General features: G+C 36.8%; 1 protein-coding gene and 2 long non-coding RNA genes across 4 annotated transcripts in view; 1 reads left to right on the top strand and 2 right to left on the bottom strand.

Annotated features, from left to right (window-relative positions):
- LOC120523324 overlaps positions 1–22,991 on the bottom strand; it is a 148,548-nt gene that overhangs the window by 112,392 nt on the left and 13,165 nt on the right. The gene's annotated exons all lie outside the window — the stretch shown is intronic.
- LOC120523323 overlaps positions 982–22,991 on the bottom strand; it is a 35,078-nt gene continuing 13,068 nt past the window's right edge. For both annotated transcript variants that reach the window (XR_005632587.1, XR_005632586.1), the window contains exon 2: positions 982–1,454. This is a non-coding gene — a long non-coding RNA (uncharacterized LOC120523323). The remainder of the gene's footprint in view (positions 1,455–22,991) is intronic.
- Positions 6,232–12,648, top strand: serpinh1b (serpin peptidase inhibitor, clade H (heat shock protein 47), member 1b). The gene is made up of 5 exons (XM_039744539.1): positions 6,232–6,438; positions 9,287–9,900; positions 10,295–10,393; positions 10,958–11,190; positions 11,682–12,648. Exons 2-5 carry the CDS (start codon positions 9,318–9,320, stop codon positions 11,982–11,984), a joined length of 1,218 nt encoding a protein of 405 aa, XP_039600473.1. The 5' UTR covers positions 6,232–6,438; positions 9,287–9,317; the 3' UTR covers positions 11,985–12,648.

The following is a 22,991-nucleotide window of genomic DNA, read 5'->3' as shown; positions in this document are numbered from 1 at the left end:
GTAACTGTGAAATGCCAACAGTAAAGTTACCCACTTTGTAAAATGCTTCAAATAAGGTTATCAGTACAAATTTCTATTTCTCCATAGCTACAACAGCTTATGATTTTTGCTTCAGTCAAAGTTTTTTCTTTATAATAATCCAATTTTGCCTTCAGTACCAATCAAGGCTTCTTTCTTTCTTACCTGTTGCTGAAATCAGTATGGTCTTGCAAAATAGTTTGCACTCTCTTGTATAAATGTGGTTTATGCTGCTGTCTGATGGGTTTGAATCCTGTGCTTAGTTCTTGTCTAGGTGTACCGTATATATTCTCCCTGTGTCTGTTTTGGTTTTCCTCCCACATCCATAAACATGTATTTGTTAGAATAATGTGTGTGTTAGCTGACTCCAAAACTGACCTGTCCTTGTGTGCGTAAGTGGGCCCAGTGATGGATTGGCTCACAGTGCTACCAGAATAGGGTATTATGTTATGTTATCTTGTTAAAGCCAATCATTTTAAATTTTAACAAATACTTTTATTCTTGTCCTTACTAAAAGTCGTATTTAGTTCTTTTTATAGACTTTCTTTCCTTAAAATAGAGGCAAATTCCAAATAACAATGATGTAACAATATAATCAGAAGCAGCTAATATGATCGAATTTGCACTCGTTTTTCCACTGTATATATGTAGTTTCTAAATATACCATCTATCTATGCATTTTTGAACATCCTTTTTTTCCAGCATAATTAAGCAAGCTATCTCTAATCAAGGCTGGCACATGGAGGAGCGAAGGGTGCTGCTGATTCAGAAACCTCGGTTTTCTTCCACTTGCAGTAGATATACAATGCATTCAGAAAATATTCAGACCCCTTAATTTGTTTCACATTTTATGTTGCAGACTTAATCATTTAAATTATTTTTTTCTCCTCATCAAACAACACTCAGTACCCTATAAAGATAAAACAAAAATGGCATTTTAGATTTTTTGGCAATTTTATTAAAAATAAAAAACTGAAATATCACATTGACACAACTACTCATTCCCTTTGCTACGACAGTTGAAATCCTGCTTAGGTAAACCCATTCTGTTGATCATTCTTGAGGTGTTTTCACACCTTGTTTGAAATCCATCTGTAGTCAATTTGATTGATTGGACAGAATTAGAAATGGCAAACACCAATTTTCTGTGGCAAAACAACAAAGAGAGCAAAGTGTGTGTTGAGGTCCCGAGGGATTCCCAGTTTAACTGAAGCTGTCTGGAGAACAAAAGAGCTGTACACATATGTGGGACAAGGGTTTTACTTTGCACCAAGAGCAACAATTGCTTCAAGTGTATGAAGCTCCATCTTGTTGTGAAGCTGTTTGAGGAATGAACGCCGATTTTCAGTGATAGGTCCTTTATACAGCAGCAGATCTGGAGGGGGTAGAGCTTGTAGTGACCTCATCATTCTTCTGAATATTTTTCGTCCCGCATTCTAGAGTGACAAACAAAAAATCTTTTAGTGACAGTGTCACACCTTTATCACAACCTGTATTTCCCTTGAGTCCAATACCCAGAAAAAAAATCCCTATGCTCTTATGTTTGACATTATATAAGGTCCCACAGCTGACATTGTGTTTCAGAGCAAAAAACAAACCGTGAGGCCAAAAGATTTGCTGGCAGAACTTGGATACAGGTTAGTGCTGGGCCACAGACCTGCAGCATTGGAGAACACAGTGGTCTTCATAACTATTAAATGGAAGACATTGGGAATAACTATGACTCTTGGTCACCTGGTCTAAACTAAGCAATTGGGGAGAAGGATCTTGGTAAGAGAGGTGTCCAAGAACCCAATGGTTACTGTCGCTGAGCTCCAGACAACCTGTGTAGATATGGGAAAAACTTCCAAAAAGACAACCATCACTGAAAAACTCAGTCTGGGCTTAGTGACACGGTGGCCAGAAGGAAACCTATCCTCAGTCACAGAAACATGAAAGCTTGCTTTGAGTTTGTAAAAAAACACCTAAAGGAATCTCAGACTGTGAGAAACATGATTCTCTGGTCTGATGAAACTAAGAGTGAACTGTTTGGCCTTATTTATAAGCATCACATCTGAAATAAACCAGGCACACCTCATTACCAGGGCAATACCATTCCAACAGTGAAGCATGGCAGTGGCAGTATCATGCTACGGGGTTGTTTTTTACAGGCAGGAACTGAAAGACTAGTCAGGGTCACGTGAAAGCTGAACAGAGCAAAGTAGACAGATATCTTTAAAATATCTGCTCCAAGGTGCTCTGGACTGGTTCAGAGTTTCATCTTCTAACAGGACAATGAACCTAAACACAGAGCAAACTATGTGAATGTCCCTGTGTAGCAAAGACTGAGCCCAGACTTGAACATCTTTGGAGACACCTGAAAATAGCTGTCCACTGCAGGTCTCCACCCAACCTAACAAAGCTTGAGAAGATCTGTAAAGAAGAATGGCAGAAAATCCTCAAATCCAGGTGTGCAAAGCTTATTGAGTCATACTCTAGAAGGATCCAGGCCATAATTGCTGCCAAAGGGCTTCAAATAATTACTGACTAAAGGGTATGAATAATTGGGACAAAGTGACATTTCAGCTTTTTTATTCTTAATACATTCTGCAAAAAATTTTAAAACTCTGTTTTCACCTTACCATTTCTGGGGTATTCCAGTAAAATGCTTCCAAATTCATTGGATGGTGCTTTAACCTACAAGAATGATCTCAAACAAACTGATAAGGCAATACCAGAGTTTTTCATGTCTAGAAAATGGGAAATTCTTGAAAGGCCAAGCCAGTCACCCAATTTAAATCTAATTGAGCATGACTTCCATATGCCGAACTGAAAACCTAAGGGTACAAGCCCCCAAAACAAGCAGGAGATGAAGATGCCTGCATTAGAGGCTTGGCAAAGCATCACTAGAGAAGATACTAAGCACATGGTGATGCTTATTAATTATAGACTTGAAGACCAGTCATTACATGCAAGGGATATGCAACAATGTACTAAATATGACTGCTTTAATATGCCTACCATTGCTATGTCCCAAACATTATGGTGCCCTGAAATGGGGGACCATGTATTAAAAGTGTTGTCATTTCTACATGGTGTGACTGAAATGTATGCAAATCCCATTAAATTAAAGTCTGCAATATGCACTTTAATCACTCCTGAATTGTTTAATTTGTAATTTTAAACTGTGGAGCAGAGGAGTAAATGAAAGAAAAATGTGTCTTTTTCACAAAAAATTATATATTACACTGTATGTAGACTTTGCTGGGCCAAGCAAGGGAAACATTCAAGGCTGGGAAACCTCTATAGCCATTATGGGACCCTTGAGATACGTGTATGAGACAAGACTACAATTCACAGCTCACATTAATATGCCATGTTACCTGTGACATTATGAAAGCCGAGTTAAGAAAGATGGCATGTTTTCTGAGCACTGGTTATGGCACACTGTAAGATTCTATACCTTATATGAAAGTGTGAAATGCACTAATTACTTGGTAATATTAAGATGCATTACTGTTTTTAAAATATACAGCAGCGATATCATTTAGGTTATATTTACATACTTTTCTGAAAGTTTTTCGAAAGTTTTTCTTCCAGATGCATGCACATGTTTTTGTCAATAAGTTAACAACCCTTGTACTATAAGCTGTTGTATCAAGATTTACATGTATCTGTAAAATATCTAAATTTAATTCATCTATACCAAAATTATTATTAAAATTCAATAAAAATAAATATATAACACATATGAGAATATTTTTATGGCTTGTTATCTTCTAAAAAATAGGTAAATTCAACATATACAACACATTTTATTTTGCTGCATTTGGCCAGTGGTTGGATGAAAAATAAAACACTAATTTACTGTAATGCAAAGAAAGTATAGTAAAAAAAGCAAAAGAGATTTTTACAGCATATAATTTGGCTTGGAAAAGGCCAATTACAGAGGCGCACTCCTCCCAGACAGACTTCTGCAGCTGGATCTTACTACGTGGCAGTTTTCAGGCAGAGAGGGGAGGGGGAGGAGAAAGAAAATTCAGGAAAATCCAAAGCCTACAGTCTCAGAAACAGGGACAATATTAGATAACTGTGGATTGAACAATCTGCTCCATGTAGAATGAATGCAATACATAAAAATCAATTTTGTGCATGTAAGAAGAATATGGATATACAGTATGTCATCTAAAATTATGTAGCTTCTTTAAGTACATGATTCTGTTTTATTGATTATTTTTAGAAAGCTTTTATGCTATCAGGAGTTACCTCAGTGTTTTTCACACTCATCCGACTGATTGTGTGCTGTTAGGCCACTTCCTCCTTATAATGATTATCCAGGATATCATGGGGTTACAGTATTAATGACAAATGGACTGGTGCTTCAGCACAAGCACAATGATAACAATGTTTGAAGTGCCCATCTACCAACAAGAAAAATCAACTTTTGACTTCACAAATTTGCTTGTACATTAATTCTACTGTTGTGTATTCCAGCTGTCAGATAATTACATCATAACATTACTTCTTGCCTGAAGAAGGGGCCTGAGCAGCCTCAAAAGCTTGCATATTGTAATCTTTTTAGTTAGCCAAAAAAGGTGTCATTTTGCTTGACTTCTCATAGCTATCAGATGAATACTATTATATCACTCATTGTTTTAACAGCTGTTCCCTTAAGTGATTAAAACTGAATCTTCCAAGCAAGCACGAAAGTTGTTGCTTGGGCACTAAAAGCAAACAAACAAACAAATAAAATTTACAGGTACCTGATTATATGGCAGAAATTGTTTGCAGTTTTAAAAGATTTCTCAAAAAGGAATTTAAGGTCACACATTGTTTCTGAAAAGATAATCAGTTACTAATCCAAAAATAATAAATGTGGTTGAAGATTTCCAATGTTGAAAATTGCAAATCATGCACTACCACTATACAGACATTTTACTTTTATAGTAATATTTGTATCTCCTGCCTACTGTTAGCAAAAATATTTAAATAAAAATGACAATGTTATAAATTCTTCTTTGACATGACAGAAATAACAAATTTGAAAAGAGGTAATGTTTTCAAGGACTTTGACGTGCCTTATATTGCCTCTCATGGTCTTATCTATATCCCTGGGAACATATCAGTGTATGGGTGCACCTGGGATCCCAGGAATGCCTGGAATTAAATAGGAATTTGCAGGCATAAGATATCCTATTTACATCAGTGAAGCTTCTTCCTAAAAAGGTGTCTTTGTTAATAAGACTGAAAAACTCTTTACAAATTGTCACAATCATGGAAGAACAGGTATTTTGGTCAATGTGTTATTAAACAGAATGCACATTGGATGTATTTTGGCCCCTTTTATAACACAGTTCAGCTACGTTATAATACTACAAACGTGTACCACTGCGCAGTTATGTAATGCCCTGATCTCAAAAGCAACATACTTTCATATTTTTATCTCTTAAACTTGCATTTAAAATTACCTAGTTGTGAGAAGTTGCAGCCATTGTGCATTGGACATATACAGTATGAGGAACCAGCACTTAATCTTAAAATTCAATTTATGGCACATTACAGTTGGCAGGGAGGATAAATCTGCAACATGCTACGACCTGGACCCTAGTTCCATTCCCAGCTGGGATGTCTTCTGTGAGGAAGTGGCAGAATCTCCTCTTGCTCAATGTTACGTTTAACAAACAAAGTTGTGCAAAACAGGCCTACTTCAAAAACCATAAAGGTGGGTATGGCAGTGTGCCCTGAAATGGACTGGTTAGCTCCTGGCTACTGTTCACTGGGGCTAGAACAGGACCCGGCCTGCTGAAACCCTGAAGAGAACAAAATGTGTTAAGAAAAAAACAGGATTAAAAGGTTCATATGGACTGGCCTGCCTGCCATGCACTTTCTGTGATACTCAGTGAAAAGACTTAGTTTTTGCCGTTTATCTTGTTAAAAACTGACTGATAAAAGCCAAATGAAAATGAGATAGTTATTTTTAAAAGGAGTTTAGATGACCTTAAAATGCATCTGACAGATTAACGCACATTTTAGGTATAACATCTTTCAGTATAATATTATCAGTTAATCTAAAAACGGGCTCTGGTTTTGAAGCACGACGCTTCACATCTTCAAAGCTAGGATTGTGCCGACGTGGCCCATTGGTTCAAGCAGGCGGAGAACAGGAAAGAACATGTTGTTTTATTTATTTATTTATTTTTCTTTTCTTTTCTTTCCTAAGAGGCATTAGGACCCAGAATGAGGGCGTGAATAGTTATAACGGGGGGCCTGGAGGAGGTCCTAAAAGCTGCCTTTGTGGAAAGTTCACAGTTCCTCATTTAAATAATCTTTTCCCAACTTCCAGAATTTTCTCTTGTTGGGTATATAGGAGAGGAGAGGCCGACACAATTGATTCGTCGAAACGTCGAGGAGAGGAAGAAAGCACAAGGACGAGCAACTGAGGTGAGCTTGCGATTGGCGAAAACTTTCTTCAATTCTAGGAGAGACGCCTAGCTGCTTGTCTAGGATGCGATATGTTCCGTTGTTTTGTGTAACGCTGCAAAATTTGCATTTTACTTTTCAGTACGTAGTTGTGTTTTATCATAAGAATACAAAAAGATTTGCGTTGATTAAATCTGCAAGATTAAAGTATCTGCGGTCTATTGGAAGCTGTTGTGCAAGGGTATGGGCACATTTTCTTCGTAGGGTTCAGAAATGTATTCAAGGAATATCTGGTATTTTCCAGATAAACTTTACATGTGCTATCAGTAGGCCTAACAGTTTAAAAACGACTAAAAAATTAAAACTGCACATAACCATCCTCAGAAATTTAAAAACGTCGAGTGCTCCAATCACGAATAGTCTTTTTTTTTTTTTAAATGCCGCACAAAGATAAAGAGACATAAAAAGAAACTTAAAATCTACGTATTAAAAGTTTTTTTTTTTTTGTCGTGCACGAATGAACAATCTCAACTTATTTTCAGTAGCTGTGAATCACGGCAAAAAACTCCTGGCAACAGTGTCCGCTGTGTTAAGTAAAACCGAGGTTTCTCCCACTTTTTAAATCCCGATATAACTCGAATTCTTAATTTTACATTTTGCCTGAAAGCGTTTAGATTAAAAGTACCCCTCTTCTTAAATGCTTAAAGTGGACCTGTTGATGCGCTGTATTCCGATACTTAAAAAGAGTCTCTTATAATAATAATAGTGGTAATTACTTTTATTATTGTATCCGAACATAGGTATTTATGATTAGATTGCATTGCATTTTAATGTCTTATGAGAGAAGGCTGCATTGAGTTTTTGATCAGTAAAGTTGGTCTTTTTTGCATGAGTGAATCGGTACCACTTAGAGTGCATATCTTTCTTGAATCTTCAATATGTTATTGATCGTTTAATTTCTCTCTTTGTGTAACGCAGCCGTATCTTATACAGGCAGAACTATAGCGAGGGACCCAAAATGCAATGTGACGTGGCACGCATAGGCTGTTAAGGAAAAAGGTTATATATATATATATATATATATATATATATATATATATATATATATATATATATATATATAATATATAGAGAGAGAGAGAGAGAGGGCGCTCTTGCTTCCATTAGTACGGATTGAATCTGTATATCGAGTTTTTAGCATTGTTATCTTCCAGCCTTAAGGACACGAACCCAGTTACGAATAATGTCAAAACCTGTTGCACAAAAGAAAGCGATGTCGATGAGTGTGGGTGTGTACTTGAAGAACACACGATGAACGGTTCCTTCTTTGTGTTGCCAGGATGAGCACTTGCTCCCCCTTACCCAATAATGAAAAATATGTTAACAGAATAATTTGATAGTTAAACTTTTTTTATTTTACCCAATTTCTGTAAGATCAAATTGTTTTTGAATATACGCCTGTTTGGAAGGAAGCACGAACGCGACACCGCTATTAATAGATGTACGGTATCATCAGTCATTTAAAGAATACAATCGAAACGAATTTTATTGATGAACGATAAAGGCGTGGGTTGAACCATTTTAACTGCATATGACATTGCAGTATTTTTGCCGGGACTATGCACTGAGAAAGCAATAGTTTAAAAAAAAAGTGCAAGCCATACTTTTAAGTGTGCTCAGTTTAATACAAAAATCTTGAACCACTTAAAACATTAATTTTTGTACTGCACTCAGCTTGTATTCCCCTTCCTTTTTGTATTTACAATAACTCTGGTCATCTTTAAACATTATTCTAAATCAAAGATAATTTACATTTTACAGTGAGGATATGAATCAAATATATAAACAATAGACAGGAAGTGGCTGAGCAGTGTTAGGGCCAGCTGTGTCAAGGTATTCTGTATTTCTCAAATATGGCTATTGGTTACTCTACAGAACTTGCTTTCATTGCTCCATTTACATAAGTTATCATACTTACTGTATGAGGCTTTAACTTCAAAAGTAATTGTTAGGGTAAAGTCTAATCTGTCCCTCATAAGTAAGAATAAATCAGACTATTTCTAAAAATGTATTTTGGCAAGTATATATTTTATGCAAAGCATGATGATATCTTGAATTTAACCTTGTGTTCCACAGTTTTTGCATGTTACTAACTGTGTTTTGTTAATTGGTCTAATCTTGCCTATCAAACGTTTCCCCACTTCTTGTCTGCAGTGACTGTTTGGGTAGCTGCTGTTTTTAATCTGTCTTTTTAAGACATTCTGCAACTGCTGATATGTGCAGTAAATCCTTTAGCCTCAGGCATTATATAACATTTGTAAAACCCTCTGTAAAGCAGTTAGCACTGGATGTATGGCTGTAAAACTGTGGAGGTAGCGGGTGTATAATTGCCATATAGTCTAAGCTTTGTAAACACAGCAAGTTCTTTTGGTGGTTTTCTTTGTTGACTAGATTATTGTGCTTATGTATGAGCTATAGAGTGAACTAAAGTGGTGTTCACATAAACAATATTTATTATAATTGATAGTTTTCTTCCGTTTTTTAAGTTTACTCAATTACTTATGTTCTGTAACCATACTGCAATATAGTGCTTCAGGCATATTGTTTTATTAAAGTAAACCTAAAATAAATTGCATGCAAGGACAAATGTACAGACTAACCAAGATAACATTTATTTGAATATTTCACTATAAGATATAATAAAACAATGTATATAAATACAAAATACAAGTCTTGTAAGTAGTTATACTCAAGTCTTTAGTACTTTTCTAAAAGTATATTTAAACCTAAGCATTTATTACTATTTCTATTAGTTTTACAATACAAGTAAATTTCTCCTTTCTTTCTACTTTTCTTTCTACATTACCAGGACTTCACAGTGACATACAGTCATAAAGAGCATGTGGGCGATTAAGATTGCAGCCATTGGCCTTTGTGTGGCTTTGGCAACTGCAGAAGATAAAAAGTTGAGCAGTCATGCCGCCACTCTGGCTGATCATAGCTCAAACTTAGCTTTCAGCCTTTACCATAACATGGCTAAAGAGAAGAATATAGAGAACATCTTGTTCTCACCTGTGGTGGTTGCCTCCTCACTTGGACTAGTGCACCTTGGCGGTCAGTCTAACACAGCATCCCAGGCTAAAAAGGTGCTCTCTGCAGAGAAAGTGAATGATGATCATCTCCATAATGGGCTTTCTGAGCTTCTCACAGAGGTAAGCAACTCTACGGCCCGCAATGTGACATGGAAGATTGGAAACCGACTTTATGGCCCAAGCTCAGTCAACTTTGTGGACAACTTCGTTCAGAGCAGCAAGAAACATTACAACTGTGACCATTCCAAAATCAATTTCAGAGACAAAAGAAGTGCATTGAAGTCTATCAATGAGTGGGCTGCTAAGACCACAGATGGAAAGTTGTCAGAGATTACTAAAGATGTGGAAAACACTGATGGAGCCATGATTGTCAATGCCATGTACTTCAAGCGTAAGTATTTTAATGGTTAAAACAAATAATATGTGTCTAGTACTGTATTTGGTTTGAATTGATATAATATGTAAGTGCTATTTGATTAATAAAAAATAAAAAGCGAGTGTAAAAGAAAAATAAGTAGTTGGGCAGAAGTCTTCAAGAAAAAGGGTACAATATACATTTATGCATATATACAGTATGTAGCCTGACAGGACAAATCTGTTGGACACTCAACTCTAAATCCATGGTCAGCTTCTTGGAGAGGTGGTCCTGTAGAAACTGGGATCAGGGCATTGTGTTAGCAGAGGGTGTAGAAAAGAAATGTTGGTTTTGGTTGTTTAAGCCTTAGTAATTCAGAATAATAATAATAATAATAATTCTATATCTTCCTGCTTTCTTTTTATTACAGCTCATTGGCATGAGCGATTTCACCACAAAATGGTGGACAACCGTGGCTTTATGGTATCACGCTCCTTTACAGTATCAGTTCCAATGATGCATCGCACAGGTACTAAAGGGTTTAAAGTTAGCAGTATAATCAGAAAATTTACCAGATAATGATATTATAAGGTGGTTTAAGTGATATTTAATATACCGGTATGAGAATCTTAAAAAATACATAGTTTTCTCTAAACAAATTACTTAATTAAATTAACACATCAGCACATCACTCATATCAGCCATTTTTATTACTTTTTTTTTTTAAAGGTAAAATAACTTGTTACCTTAATGGGAGGCTGTAGATGGAACTTTATTCGTCCCTAGGGGGAAATTTGACTTTTTACAGAACCTCTTTAAATAAATATATAAATAAATGGATAACATAGCTTCCTGAGGGGGAGAATTTATCCTAATCTTATCTACAGAATAACTAAAATAACACTGCATTCAATTCAGAATGAATACATTTTCAAAAATTTCACATGAGCAATGATAAGTACTGCTCTTAACCACAAACACAGTTTTATGATATTTCAGGTTTATTATACTGTTTCTGAAATTTGATTTAAGATTAGTAACTTGAGGAAAACTTTGTTGAATACAGTTTAATTAAATATTTGTTTATTTTCAGGAATTTATGGTTTCTATGAGGATACAGAAAACCAGTTGTATGTTTTCAAAATGGACCTTGCGCACAAGATGTCCAGTATGATTTTCCTAATGCCATATCATGTGGAACCGCTGGACAGACTGGAGAAACTTCTCACAAGGAAACAGGTTGACATTTGGCTGAGCAAACTGGAGGAGAAAGCTGTTGCTGTGTCCCTACCCAAAGTGGAACTTGATGTCAGCCATGACTTAAAGGTATATCTTTACTTTTTTGCAGATTTTTATGTAAACTAGAAGTTCTTAAGGTTATAAACAATTGAGTCTTCTGGTAATTAAGTACTGTTTATTTCAAGCATTTTCTGGGGTGGCGCAGTGGTAGTGCTGCTGCCTCGCAGTTAGGAGGACCTGGGTTCACTTACTGGGTCCTCCCTGCATGGAGTATGCATGTTCTCCCTGTGTTTGCATGGGTTTCCTCCGGGTGCTTGGGTCTCCTCCCACAGTCCAAAAACATGCAGGTGAGGTGCATTGCTGATCCTAAATTGTCCCTAGTGTGTGCCCTACAGTGGACTGGTGCCCTGCCTGGGGTTTGTTTCCTGCCTTGCACCCTGTGTTGGCTGGGATTGGCCCCTGCAGACCTGTAGTTAGGATATAGCAGGATGGATGGAAATATTTTCTGTGTTATTGTTTGTAAATGATCTAGTATTATGTAATTTATGTATAATATGTCTATTTTATCCTTTTGACAGAAACATCTTGCCGAACTGGGCATGTCAGAAGCTGTTGACAAATCAAAGGCAGATTTTTCAAAGATTTCTGGAAAGAAAGACCTTTATTTGACCAACGTGTTTCATGCTTCTGCACTAGAATGGGACACTGAAGGCAATGAATATGATGCCGGAATTTATGGCACAGAGAAGCTGAGAAATCCAAAGCTTTTTTATGCAGATCACCCATTCATTTTCCTTGTTAAAGACAATAAATCAAACTCAATTCTTTACATAGGTCGACTTCAAAGACCCAAAGGAGATAAAATGAGGGATGAATTATAGGTTATATACTTTTTGTGTGTTTGAAAACTATGTTGTAAGCAGTGTTGGAACAGAACATTACATTTTGTTAGATGAAAATGCAACATGTATGTTACCTCATGTGCTCAGTCACAACCTGTGGATTTTAAATAGTCACGTTTTAAAATCTGCCTGCAGTATGATTTTAGGGCTAATTTCTATGCAAAGTATCACAATTACAAGTTCTGCAGTGTAGGCGGTGAATTACAGAAACCTCCTGACAGACAGCGTGCTTATATTAAGTATGGTGTGGTTTTTTTTTTTTAAACCAATTGCCACTTATTGCCTTAAATTAAATCCACAATACTGTTTTGTTCAGGGGTCTTTATATGTCTTTAAGCTTCCATTTACGCACAAATGTGAAATGTTATTTTTCAACTGTTGAATAAATGTGTGCTGTGGTTTCATTCCAAAGAGCTTTTATGTTTTTACATTTGTATGTTTCATCTGCACTGAAAATTGCTCTTGTGCACTAGGGTGGACCTCTGGATAAGACAGTAAATGTGGATCAGGTGAACCTAATTTAAATTCTTCACACGCAATTGGATTACATTAAGACATGTTGCAGAAGATGATGTTACAAACATCAATTATAATGGTGTGTTATTATGGCTTTTTTTATTAATAAATTTTTTTTAATTCTTCAGTGGTTTGGTTGCATCTGTTTACTTAAGAATAATTCTCCCTAGGGACCTGTATTTTTCTTTTAACTTTGATTAAAAATTAAAATCTATAGGAAGTTTGCACATTTTCCATATTTCCATGATTATATCATACTTTTAAGCTAGTTTCCTCCCACACCCTAAAACATTACATACAGTATATGGTTTATTGCTGTTTAATAGCAGTGTACTTTACATAAATGCTCTTTCTTTGTGATTAGAATAATTGTATGAAGTTTCTGTGTAAGATGCAGTAAAGACCAATGCATCAACCAATAAAGTTCCACTGAAACTGAATGGACAAACTTGACATACATTTTAACTGAATTACAAAAGATACTATCTATCAAAACATAATGTTTATATAGCAAACCAAACAAGGCACATTCCTGCAATGCGCAAATTGCTATTTCTCAAAAAAGCAGATGTATTGCAGTGACACTTGGATAACATTCATCTTTACTAATGAACCAAAGATAATTGCTTCAGACAGCTTCAGCTTGACTTTTGAATCACTGAAGTTGACATAGTTCTTAATATACCCAGTATCAGTACATTCTATGTGATATGTAGTTTCTTTAAAAAAATTCCAGAGGCAAATCATTTTGGCTTGAACAAGCCATGATTAGTAAAGTTAAAACCAACTCCTAATGAAATGTCACTTAATGTCAAAATTATTGCAGTTTATTTACTTTCATAAAAACTCAGTTCTGAGTCTAATTACCACTAAAGTATGAAATGCATCTTATGAAAGGGGCTGTAAAGTAAAATAAGTAGTGCTATTTGATTTCTTCAGCCAAATATAAATACTTTCTATAATAAATCACCACCATGATTTAAAAAAAAATAAAATGGAGAGATGATACTTTAAAATTTACATAATGTCAGGCAATGAATATTCAAAGATATACTGATGGAAGGTGTAGTATCTGAACAGAATATGAATGCACCTACAATGTAAAAGGGAACAATCCTAGAGCTCATGAAAATATTTACATTATACAAATACATATATAAAAAAAAAATACAAAGCTAATTAAAATATCTAGAAAAATAGTGAGGTACACATACAACTATTTATGTAACATAAAAATTACTATATAAATGTACAAATTATAACTTGAAACTATAAATGCCAAAAATATTTATTTTTTTTCTAATGAGATGACAGGTGGTGTCCTGGGGGATCTCCTTCCAGATCTAGACCAGGGCATCATTGAGCTCCTGGACAGTCTGAGATGCAACCTGGTGGCATTTAATGGACCAAAACATGATGTCCGAGAGGAGTTCTATAGGTCAGGCAAGCACAGGGGTCAGTCAATGGCATACTCTTGCCACATGAGATTGGTCATTGTTGTGCACCAGGAGGAACCCAGGACCCCACTGCACCAGCATAGGGTCTGACAATGGATCCAAGGATTTCATCCCGATACCTAATGGCAGTCAAGGTGCCATTGTCTAGCCTGTAGAGGTCTGTGCATCCCTCCATGGATATGCCTCTCCAGACCATCACTGACCCACCACCAAACCGGTCATGCTGAATGATGTTACAGGCAGCACAACGTTCTCCACGGCTTCTCCAGACCCATTCACTTCTGTCACAAGTGCTAAGGTGGACCTGCCAATTCTGGTATTCTATGGCAAAAGCCAGTTGAGCTCCACAGTGCTGGGCAGTGAGCACACAACCCCCTAGAGGATGTTGGGCCCTCAGGCCACCCTCATGAAGTATGTTTCTAATTGTTTGGTAGACATAGACATTCACACCAGTGGCCTGCTGGAGGTCATTTTGTAGGGCTCTGGCAGTGCTCATCCTGTTGTTCCTTGCCAAAAAGAGCAGATACTGGTCCTGCTGATGGGTTAAGGACCTTCTACAGCCCTCTCCAGCTCTTCTAGAGTAGCTGCCTGTCTCCTGGAATCTCCTCCATGCCATCGAGACTGTTCCTATCTGTTCCATTGATTAAAATTACAAATCAAACCATTCAGATGTGACTAAAGTGCACATTGAGACTTTTCAATCATAACATGTAGAAATTGCTACACATTTTCTATATGGTCTCCCCATTTCAGGACACCATTATGTTCAGTATATTAAAGCTGTCATATTTAGTGCTTTACTGTATATATCCCTTGCAGGCAATGACAGCTTTAACTCTGTGATTCATAGACATCACCAGGTATGCTGGAGTATCTTGTCTAGTGATGCTCTGCCAAGCCTCTAATGCAGTCATCTTCAGCTCCAGCTTGTTTTGGGGGTGTGTCCTCTTAGATTTTCTCATCAGCATATGGAAGGCATGCTCAATTGAACATAAATCGGACAACTTGCTTGGCCATTCAAAAATGTAGCATTTTTAAGCTTTGAAAAACTCCTGTGGTGCCTTGCCTAAGTCATAACACCCTCACCATGACTAACAGATAAGGTGTTTGCTTTGGATCTTGGGCAGTTCTTTTTCATCTCCACACTTTTCTCTTTCCATCACACTTACACAGGTTAATCTTTGTCTCATTTGCCTACAAGACCTTTTTCCAGAATTACACTGGCTCCTTTAAGTACTTTTTCCCAAATGTAATGTGGCCAACCTATTTTTATGGCTAACTAGTGGTCTGCATCTTTCAGTGTGGCCTGTTATTTCTGTTCATGAAGTCTTCTGTGGATATCAGTCTCTGACACATGCAAATCTGCCACCCGAAGACAGTTTCAGATCTGTTGAACAGGTATTTGGAGCTTTTCTTTACCACTGTGAGAATTCTTCCATCATCAGCAGTGGAGGTCTTCCTTGGCCTTCCTGTCCCTTTGTGATTACTGAGCTCGCCATTGCATTATTTTGCCATAATGATTTTCAAGACAGTTGAATGAGGTAATCCTAAGATTTTACTGATTTCTGTAATAGCCTTACTTTTGTTTTACAGTCACATTATGGCTTATTTGACTTTCACAGGTACAGCTCTTATTCTCATGCTGAACAATGGCAACTACAGATTACAATGTTAGTCTGTAGGGAGAAGCAAGCCTAGGTAATGAAACAGACCTGAGTAATCACAAGCACTTGCGACACCAATTACCCTAAACATATTGGTACCCTGAAATGGGGCAACCATGTATCGAAAGTGTAATTTCTACATAGTGAAATTGAAATGTATGCAAATACCATTAAATTAAAGTCTGTAATGTGGACTGTCAATGTCTGATTTGTAATTTTAAACAATGGAGCACAGGGGACAATCAAGGATAAATGTGTCTTTGTCCCAAACATTATAGACGGCACTGGAAGAGAGGCCTGGACTTTGGGGGATTGGGACTGGAGGCACTGGGTTTGTGCGTTGAACCTTGTACATATTGCATACTAGCAAAATACCCCGCACTTCGCAGCGGAGAAGTAGTGTGTTAAAGAAGTAATGAAAAGAAAAGGAGTATATATATATATATATATATATATATATATATATATATAGTGAGCAACTGTTGTGTGCCAGAATCGAGGAAGTAATGAATAAGAAAAGGAAACATTTTGAAAATAACATACACATTATGATATGTCAAGTAATTGTTTATATATATCTTTGGTATATAAATATCATTAGTCACCATAGAAATTTAAAGACTAAATTTGACTTACATTCCAACTTTTTACTGTTTATTTAATTTTTTATTTGGCTAGTTGTCACTTCGCTCTTACTTTTTACTGTTCAAAAATCTGAAAATGGAAGGTATGAGTATGGCTTTACCAAAACAATCATTTATGGCGAATAAAGTATCCATTATTCATAAAGCTTCAATTGGTGATCTGTCTTTCTGCATTAACCTCATATTTTTCATTCTTCTCAAACCAAGGGGGTGTGAAATATATGTATGTGTGTATTTATATATATATATATATATATACTGTATATAGAAACAGTTTCACTGACAAATAATGCAAAAGAAAGAGCATGTTTCACCCAACACTCATCAGTACACCCCTCTCAGGAATCAAACCTCGGACGTCAGCGCTAGAAGCAAAGCCTCTTCCGTTGCGCCACAGCGTGTGGTTCATCTATTTGTGGTTCTGTGGTTCGCTTCCCAAGTCCTCCCTGCGTGGAGTTTGCATGTTCTCCCCGTGTCTGCGTGGGTTTCCTCCGGCGCTCCAGTTTCCTGGATGGGTGGGTTGGCACCCTGCCGGGATTGGTTCCTGTGGTGTGTTGGCCTGCCGGGATTGTTCCTGCCCTGTGTTGGCTGTGATTGGCGCCAGCAGACCCCTGTGACCCTGTATTCGGATTCAGCAGGTTGGAAAATGGATGTATATATATATATATATATATATATATATATATATATACATATATATATACATACATACATACATACATACATACATACATAGAGTAGTAGTGTTAAAGAAGTTATGAAAAAGAAAGGGAACATTTTAAAAATAACGTAACATGATTGTCAATATACAGTAATTGTTTTGTGACTGTTATGAATGTTGCTGTCATCAAGGATTTGATTATCATTATTTCTTTCAATCAGGTTCGTATTTGTAGGATGTGTTGTGTTCAAGTTACATTCCGTGTTTGTCAATCGTTGTAAAGATAACAGGTTTCATTTATCAATTAGTTTCTTATTGCATCAATAAACAGCTCGTCTTCCTCTTTATCTGAGACGTGAAACACTGCATGCACAGGTTTTTTTCACACTGCCTTCCTTTAGCTGGACATTGACTTTTTCCACCGTATGCTTTGTTTCCACAGTAGCTGCACTTATGAATATGCTTGTATGCGTCATTCGCTTCATATTTTTTTGCTGCCTTCTCAATTGTGTAATGCGGTTTTTGTTCAGCGCTCTTTGGAGCTGTTGCTTTTTGTCTGCATACTGCATCACGTGAGCGCTCGGTGTACATGCGAAGGTTCTCAGCTGTGCTGGTGCCATCTCGTGTGATGTCCACGGCTTTATTTAATGTTAGTTAACCCGGCACTTAAAAATTTATCTCGCGGTTTCGCTGAGTTTGTGCCAAACACCACCTTGACCATCTCATCTTCGTCTGCATAAGCACAGCCCTTCACCCGTGAATATTTAGCGGCAGTGTTTCTATTGGATTGCCGCTGACGGACGGCCTTATATGGGCAGGCACTCAATTACATGGGAGGCGTGATGATGCAAAACGTAACTCCGCCTCCCACGGCCATCGAGCTGCAGTCTATACAGTATATGTATGAAAATAGGTTCCAATTATGACCATTACGCATAGAATTTCGAAATGAAACCTGCCCAACTTTTGTACGTAAGCTGTAGGGAATGAGTCTGCCAAATTTCAGTCTTCTACCTACACAGGAAGTTGGCGAATTAGTGATGAGTGAGTCAGTGAGTGAGTGAGTGAGTCAGTCAGTCAGTCAGTGAGGGCTTTGCCTTTTATTAGTATAGATAATAAATGTGTGTTGGGTGATGTTACAATGTCCGTCTGTCTGTGTCTGTGGCTCGTCTCACAACATACAATATATATATATATACAATATATATTCCACATTCAGCCCATACACTCCCCAAACAAATTTTTTTTAAATCCCTTCTTTAGTCGATATAAATTGGAAGGCTAACTAGATCACAGCCGGAGTTTTGCAGTAGCTCGCGCGTTTGATCGTGCGTGCGGGATGACCAGTGTGTTAGAAGAAAGGAGATCTCAGACTGGCTGCCCTGTATATCAATCAAGTGGCAAATGCCATAGGGAGGATATATGATAGACTAACGTTTAAAAAAAAAATTTTTGAAATGCAACGCAATCTACCTGCACTACCTTTGCGATCTACCGGTCGATCGCGATTGACGTATTGGGCACCCCTGATGTATATGTTCACAGGACACAAAGGTACTCATGATTTCAAAAAGATTTGAAAGAGATGAATCAAAAACCCAGACAGAGAGTGAGAACAGGTGAGCACTGCCAGAATATATGGATACAAATGACAAAGGTGATCAGGGTTAAGTCCAATAAAATGGCTTTTTCTAGAGGTAGGGTATGCATAATAAATACATTCAATCTATGCTGTTGATCTGGATTGCAAAAACAGTTTTACATATTAGTGAAAATGGTTTCCCAGCAAAGCAATGAGGCTGGAGTGAGGTATGACGTTCAGACTGAAGTAATGGGGAGTTATTTATGACACAGAAAGGCATATAAAGCAAAAACAAGTTTGCTAAAAGGTGGGAGGGAGGAAAAGAAGCTATCCGATGTGTGCACAGGGAGAGATAAGGGGAGACACCAGAGTAACCCCACATGTTAAGTACTGAGCTGAAGACAGAAAAATAAGGAGTAAAGAGATAGAGAGTATTGTAAGGAAGTCCTGGAAGCCAGAGAAAGAAAGCAAGTCCCCCAGTGACCCAAGCAGCCGAGACATCCAAACTGGAAACCAAGATAGGACAGTCATTGTTCTGAAGGGCACTATAATAAAATATATGCATAAGTGAAAGCCACTATGGTGCAAAATTTTTCCACCTGGTGCCAAATCTGGACAATTTTAAATTACCTTATATTATTTTGTATATAGCTAAAAGTAATATGGCTATTGTCAAGTTTAAATATATCCAGAATTACTGTGCAAATAAAATGCTCGGAAAAGTCATACCAACAAGTCAGAATTAAAGAACAATAAAATGTATAGGGAAGAAAAATTGATGGAATGATATTAAGTAATCAGTGACTTTGGCAACATCACTTATTTAAAAGACATTTTATTAAGGATCCTAATTTATGTCCATAACTTCTCTGTTGTTAGGAATTCCCAGACTGCTCACAAGTGCATACATGGGCCATTAATTTTAAGAAAAAGAATAATAAAAACTATCTCTGAAAAAAATGGACTATTTTAGGCGACCTACTAATGTGATAGGTGTCTTCATAGCTGTTAAGATGCTCATATTTCATTCAAGAAGTATGCCTCTGCCAAATTATGGTTCTGTGACCGGCACAGATGAATGGCATAGAAGATCAGATCTGAATTACTTATGTCTCAGGGGATTCACAGTGATTTCAGACAATGTTCAGCCTCATAAACTTTGAAGAGAACAGCTAAGACAGTGCACATCCAGCATTTAGAGACTCGAGAGAGGCATAAACCTGAGGTTTTGAAAAAGAAGGTGTAGCTTCTACAAATTGGATCAGAGTCCACTTACAGTACTGCTCAACTCCTGCTCATAGGTACTGTATCTGACTGTGCCCAATAGTATAGGCCAAAGTCCATCTTCAGGGTTAAAATTTGTAAGTTGAATGTAGTTCCAGATGCCTCCTGGTCTGGCAAACTTCATACAAAAATATCAGCTCATACCTGTATCTGATTAACAATGCTGATAAACATACTAAAGTTAGCAAAACAAATATTGGCTAGAGCTAGGGCTGCAAAAGAACCTTAGTTCATTAAGTCACTCAAGTAAATGGTTCTCTAGAATGCAGGGGCAGCTGACTTCTTGTTTATTGCATCTCTATCAGATCTGTTCTTTTGGCATAGGAGGCTTTATGTGCCACAGAAGTACAGCAAAAGGGAAATGTTTACCTTGTCATAGAACCGAGAGTGTTCAAAATTTAGTAATATTGTATGTCATTAGTGGAAGTTTTAGTGCATATGTGTTTATTGGACTGCAATCAGGCCTCTGGGAAATATCCTCAAATATGAATAACATAAAAAAAGTATGGTGGATCAGCACCCCTTTCACTAGTGTCAACCATGAAATAATAAAATTATGCATAATAATTATGCATACTAATAAGTAAATTAGGAGTTCATATTATTGAAATTTAAATCTTACATTGCAAGATACGCTTATAAATTACTTTTGTCTATGGATATAACATAACATAACCTATCATAATATTCTCAAACCTATTCAGTCCAATGCAGGGTCACAAGGTACTGGAGTATCTATAAAGTGACCTTAGAGACTGCAAAGTTGTGTATGTTCAATGCTGTCATGCTTTACGACAGGTGTAATGAGATGCTAACAGCCTGGATGTAAGAATTGGTATCAGCTGCAGCCCACTGTTTTAATTTTAATAATGTGTAAGTGCTGGGTTGATGTGCTGGTGGTCAAAGATACAAACACAGGATTCAATGGATGTTTTTTTGAATTTGCTTTATTATATTCGTACTCTCACTATCCAAATTATATCAGCACTAGCCCTGTCCTTCCTTTTTCTTTCATTCCATTTGCACATAACCCAATTGTAACACAGAAAATGTCTCTGTGAAAGAAAGGTGAGCTGCTACCTTGAACACAGACTGTTTGAAACTTTAAAAGAACATGAATATGTAATTACTGACACCTTAAATTATTTGAATCTAACAATTTTTCTGTAAAATATTGTACTAAATGCTTTGCTGCATTTCATCATGAAAACATTATAATCTCAATGTAAATCTTAGTATTCCAAATGTTCAAAAAACTGTCATAATTTGAATGAAATGTATTATGTGTGGTGATTTCTGTCCATTGCTTTTTTCAAGTGCAAGGGGAAGCCTGTTTAAGATGCTTATAGCTATTAATGACTAGATTGACAAGAACATAGATTATAAAGGATTTAACATGCTACTTTAGGCATGATGTTGTTTGAGAAAACTCTTAATGTCTAACTTATGATGGAGTTTACAATGTTCTTAGTGTGAACATTGCTCCTGTGAAACATACTCCTGTACACTCATAGTTTGTTTTTATTTCAGTTAAACCTTTAATTAAATGACAGTTTCAAAGAAAGTTTTCATTCAGATTTCTTGATTCCTATTCAGATTTTTTTATTTAAAAAGGAGACACCAATTTGAGTATGTAAGTTGTGTTTTATGACATCATTTATTAACACAAGTGTTTAAGCTACTCTTACATTTTGTTTAAAGTATCATATTTTACTATTTATTCTATCCATTCACATATTTTGCTTTAAATATCATATTTTATCATTGTGAAGTCAAGTAAAATGACATCTTTTATTGGCAAACTTTAAAGATTACAAGATTACATTGGTGTACCCTACCTGGAGAGGCATTCCATACACAGGTGGAATCCCGATGTAAAGAAATTCATGGGGCCATTAAAATATTTCTTTATAACATGAATTTTGTTATAAAGAATAAGAGGAAAATACATATACTATTGTGATTGGTGTTGCTGGTGATAGGCCTTCTCTAACAAGAACGGCACAAGGACAGCTCCAGAACCAAGGACAAAGTAATTGGCTGTCCTCTGCAGGAACAGGCTTACCGTGTAATGTGCTTGTCGCATGATGTTTAGAACATTTAACATCCAACCTGGACTCACCTTTAAGTCTCTCGTAAAACTAACTCTGTTACCCAAGCTTGACAATACCTGTATAAAAAAATAAGACTTTACACACACACACACACATACATACACACATATATATATATATATATATATATATCTATACACACAAAATATACTGTGTAAGGCCAGTACTAAAAGTGTCAGAGAGCTGGCTGAATATTGTCTATCATATGAAAATGCCATTAACAGACATTTGGACATAAACCCAGCATATACAAACTTAATAAGAACATATTTATAATAAATAAAACTTTACGATCAATACTCCTCCCAATCCCCACCTCATTACCCAACCCCACCTAATTTTGTTATATATTGCCTTTGATTCTTGTATGTCTAAGCATTATCCTCTGGTGAAGGCTCCTGGCAGGGGCTGAAAGCTCAGGAATAAAAACTACTTTATGACACGTGATTCAATTTCTCCCTTTGAGGATCTCCAGCTGCAAATATGTAAACCGTATCACAGACCTTCGCTTCCATATATATATATATATATATATAAACTGCTCAAAAAAATTAAAGGAACACTTTGAAAACACATCAGATCTCAATGGGAAAAAGAAATCCTCCTGGATATCTATACTAAAATAGACTGGGTAACGTGTTAGGAACGAAAGGATGCCACATCGTTTGATGGAAATGAAAATTATCAACCTACAGAGCCCTGAATTCAAAGACGCCCCAAAAATCAGAGTGAAAAATTATGTGGCAGGCTAGTCCATTTTGCCAAAATTTAATTGCAGCAACTCAAAATTGTACGCAGCACTTTGTATGGCCCCTGTGTTCTTGTATACATGCCTGACAACATCGGTGCATGCTTCTAATAGAGATGACAGATGGTGTTGTGGGGATCACCTCCCAGATCTGGACCAGGGCATCACTGAGCTCCTGGACAGTCTGAGGTGCAACCTGGTGGCATTGGATGGACCAAAACATAATGTCCCAGAGGTGTTCTATTGGATTTAGGTCAGGAAAGTGTGGTGGCCAGTCAATGGTATCAATTCCTTCATCCTCCAGGAACTGCCTGCA

The sequence above is a fragment of the Polypterus senegalus genome, chromosome 2 (assembly GCF_016835505.1).
Source record: "Polypterus senegalus isolate Bchr_013 chromosome 2, ASM1683550v1, whole genome shotgun sequence".
Lineage (NCBI taxonomy): Eukaryota > Metazoa > Chordata > Cladistia > Polypteriformes > Polypteridae > Polypterus > Polypterus senegalus.
This window is presented reverse-complemented; position numbering and strand designations above follow the sequence as displayed.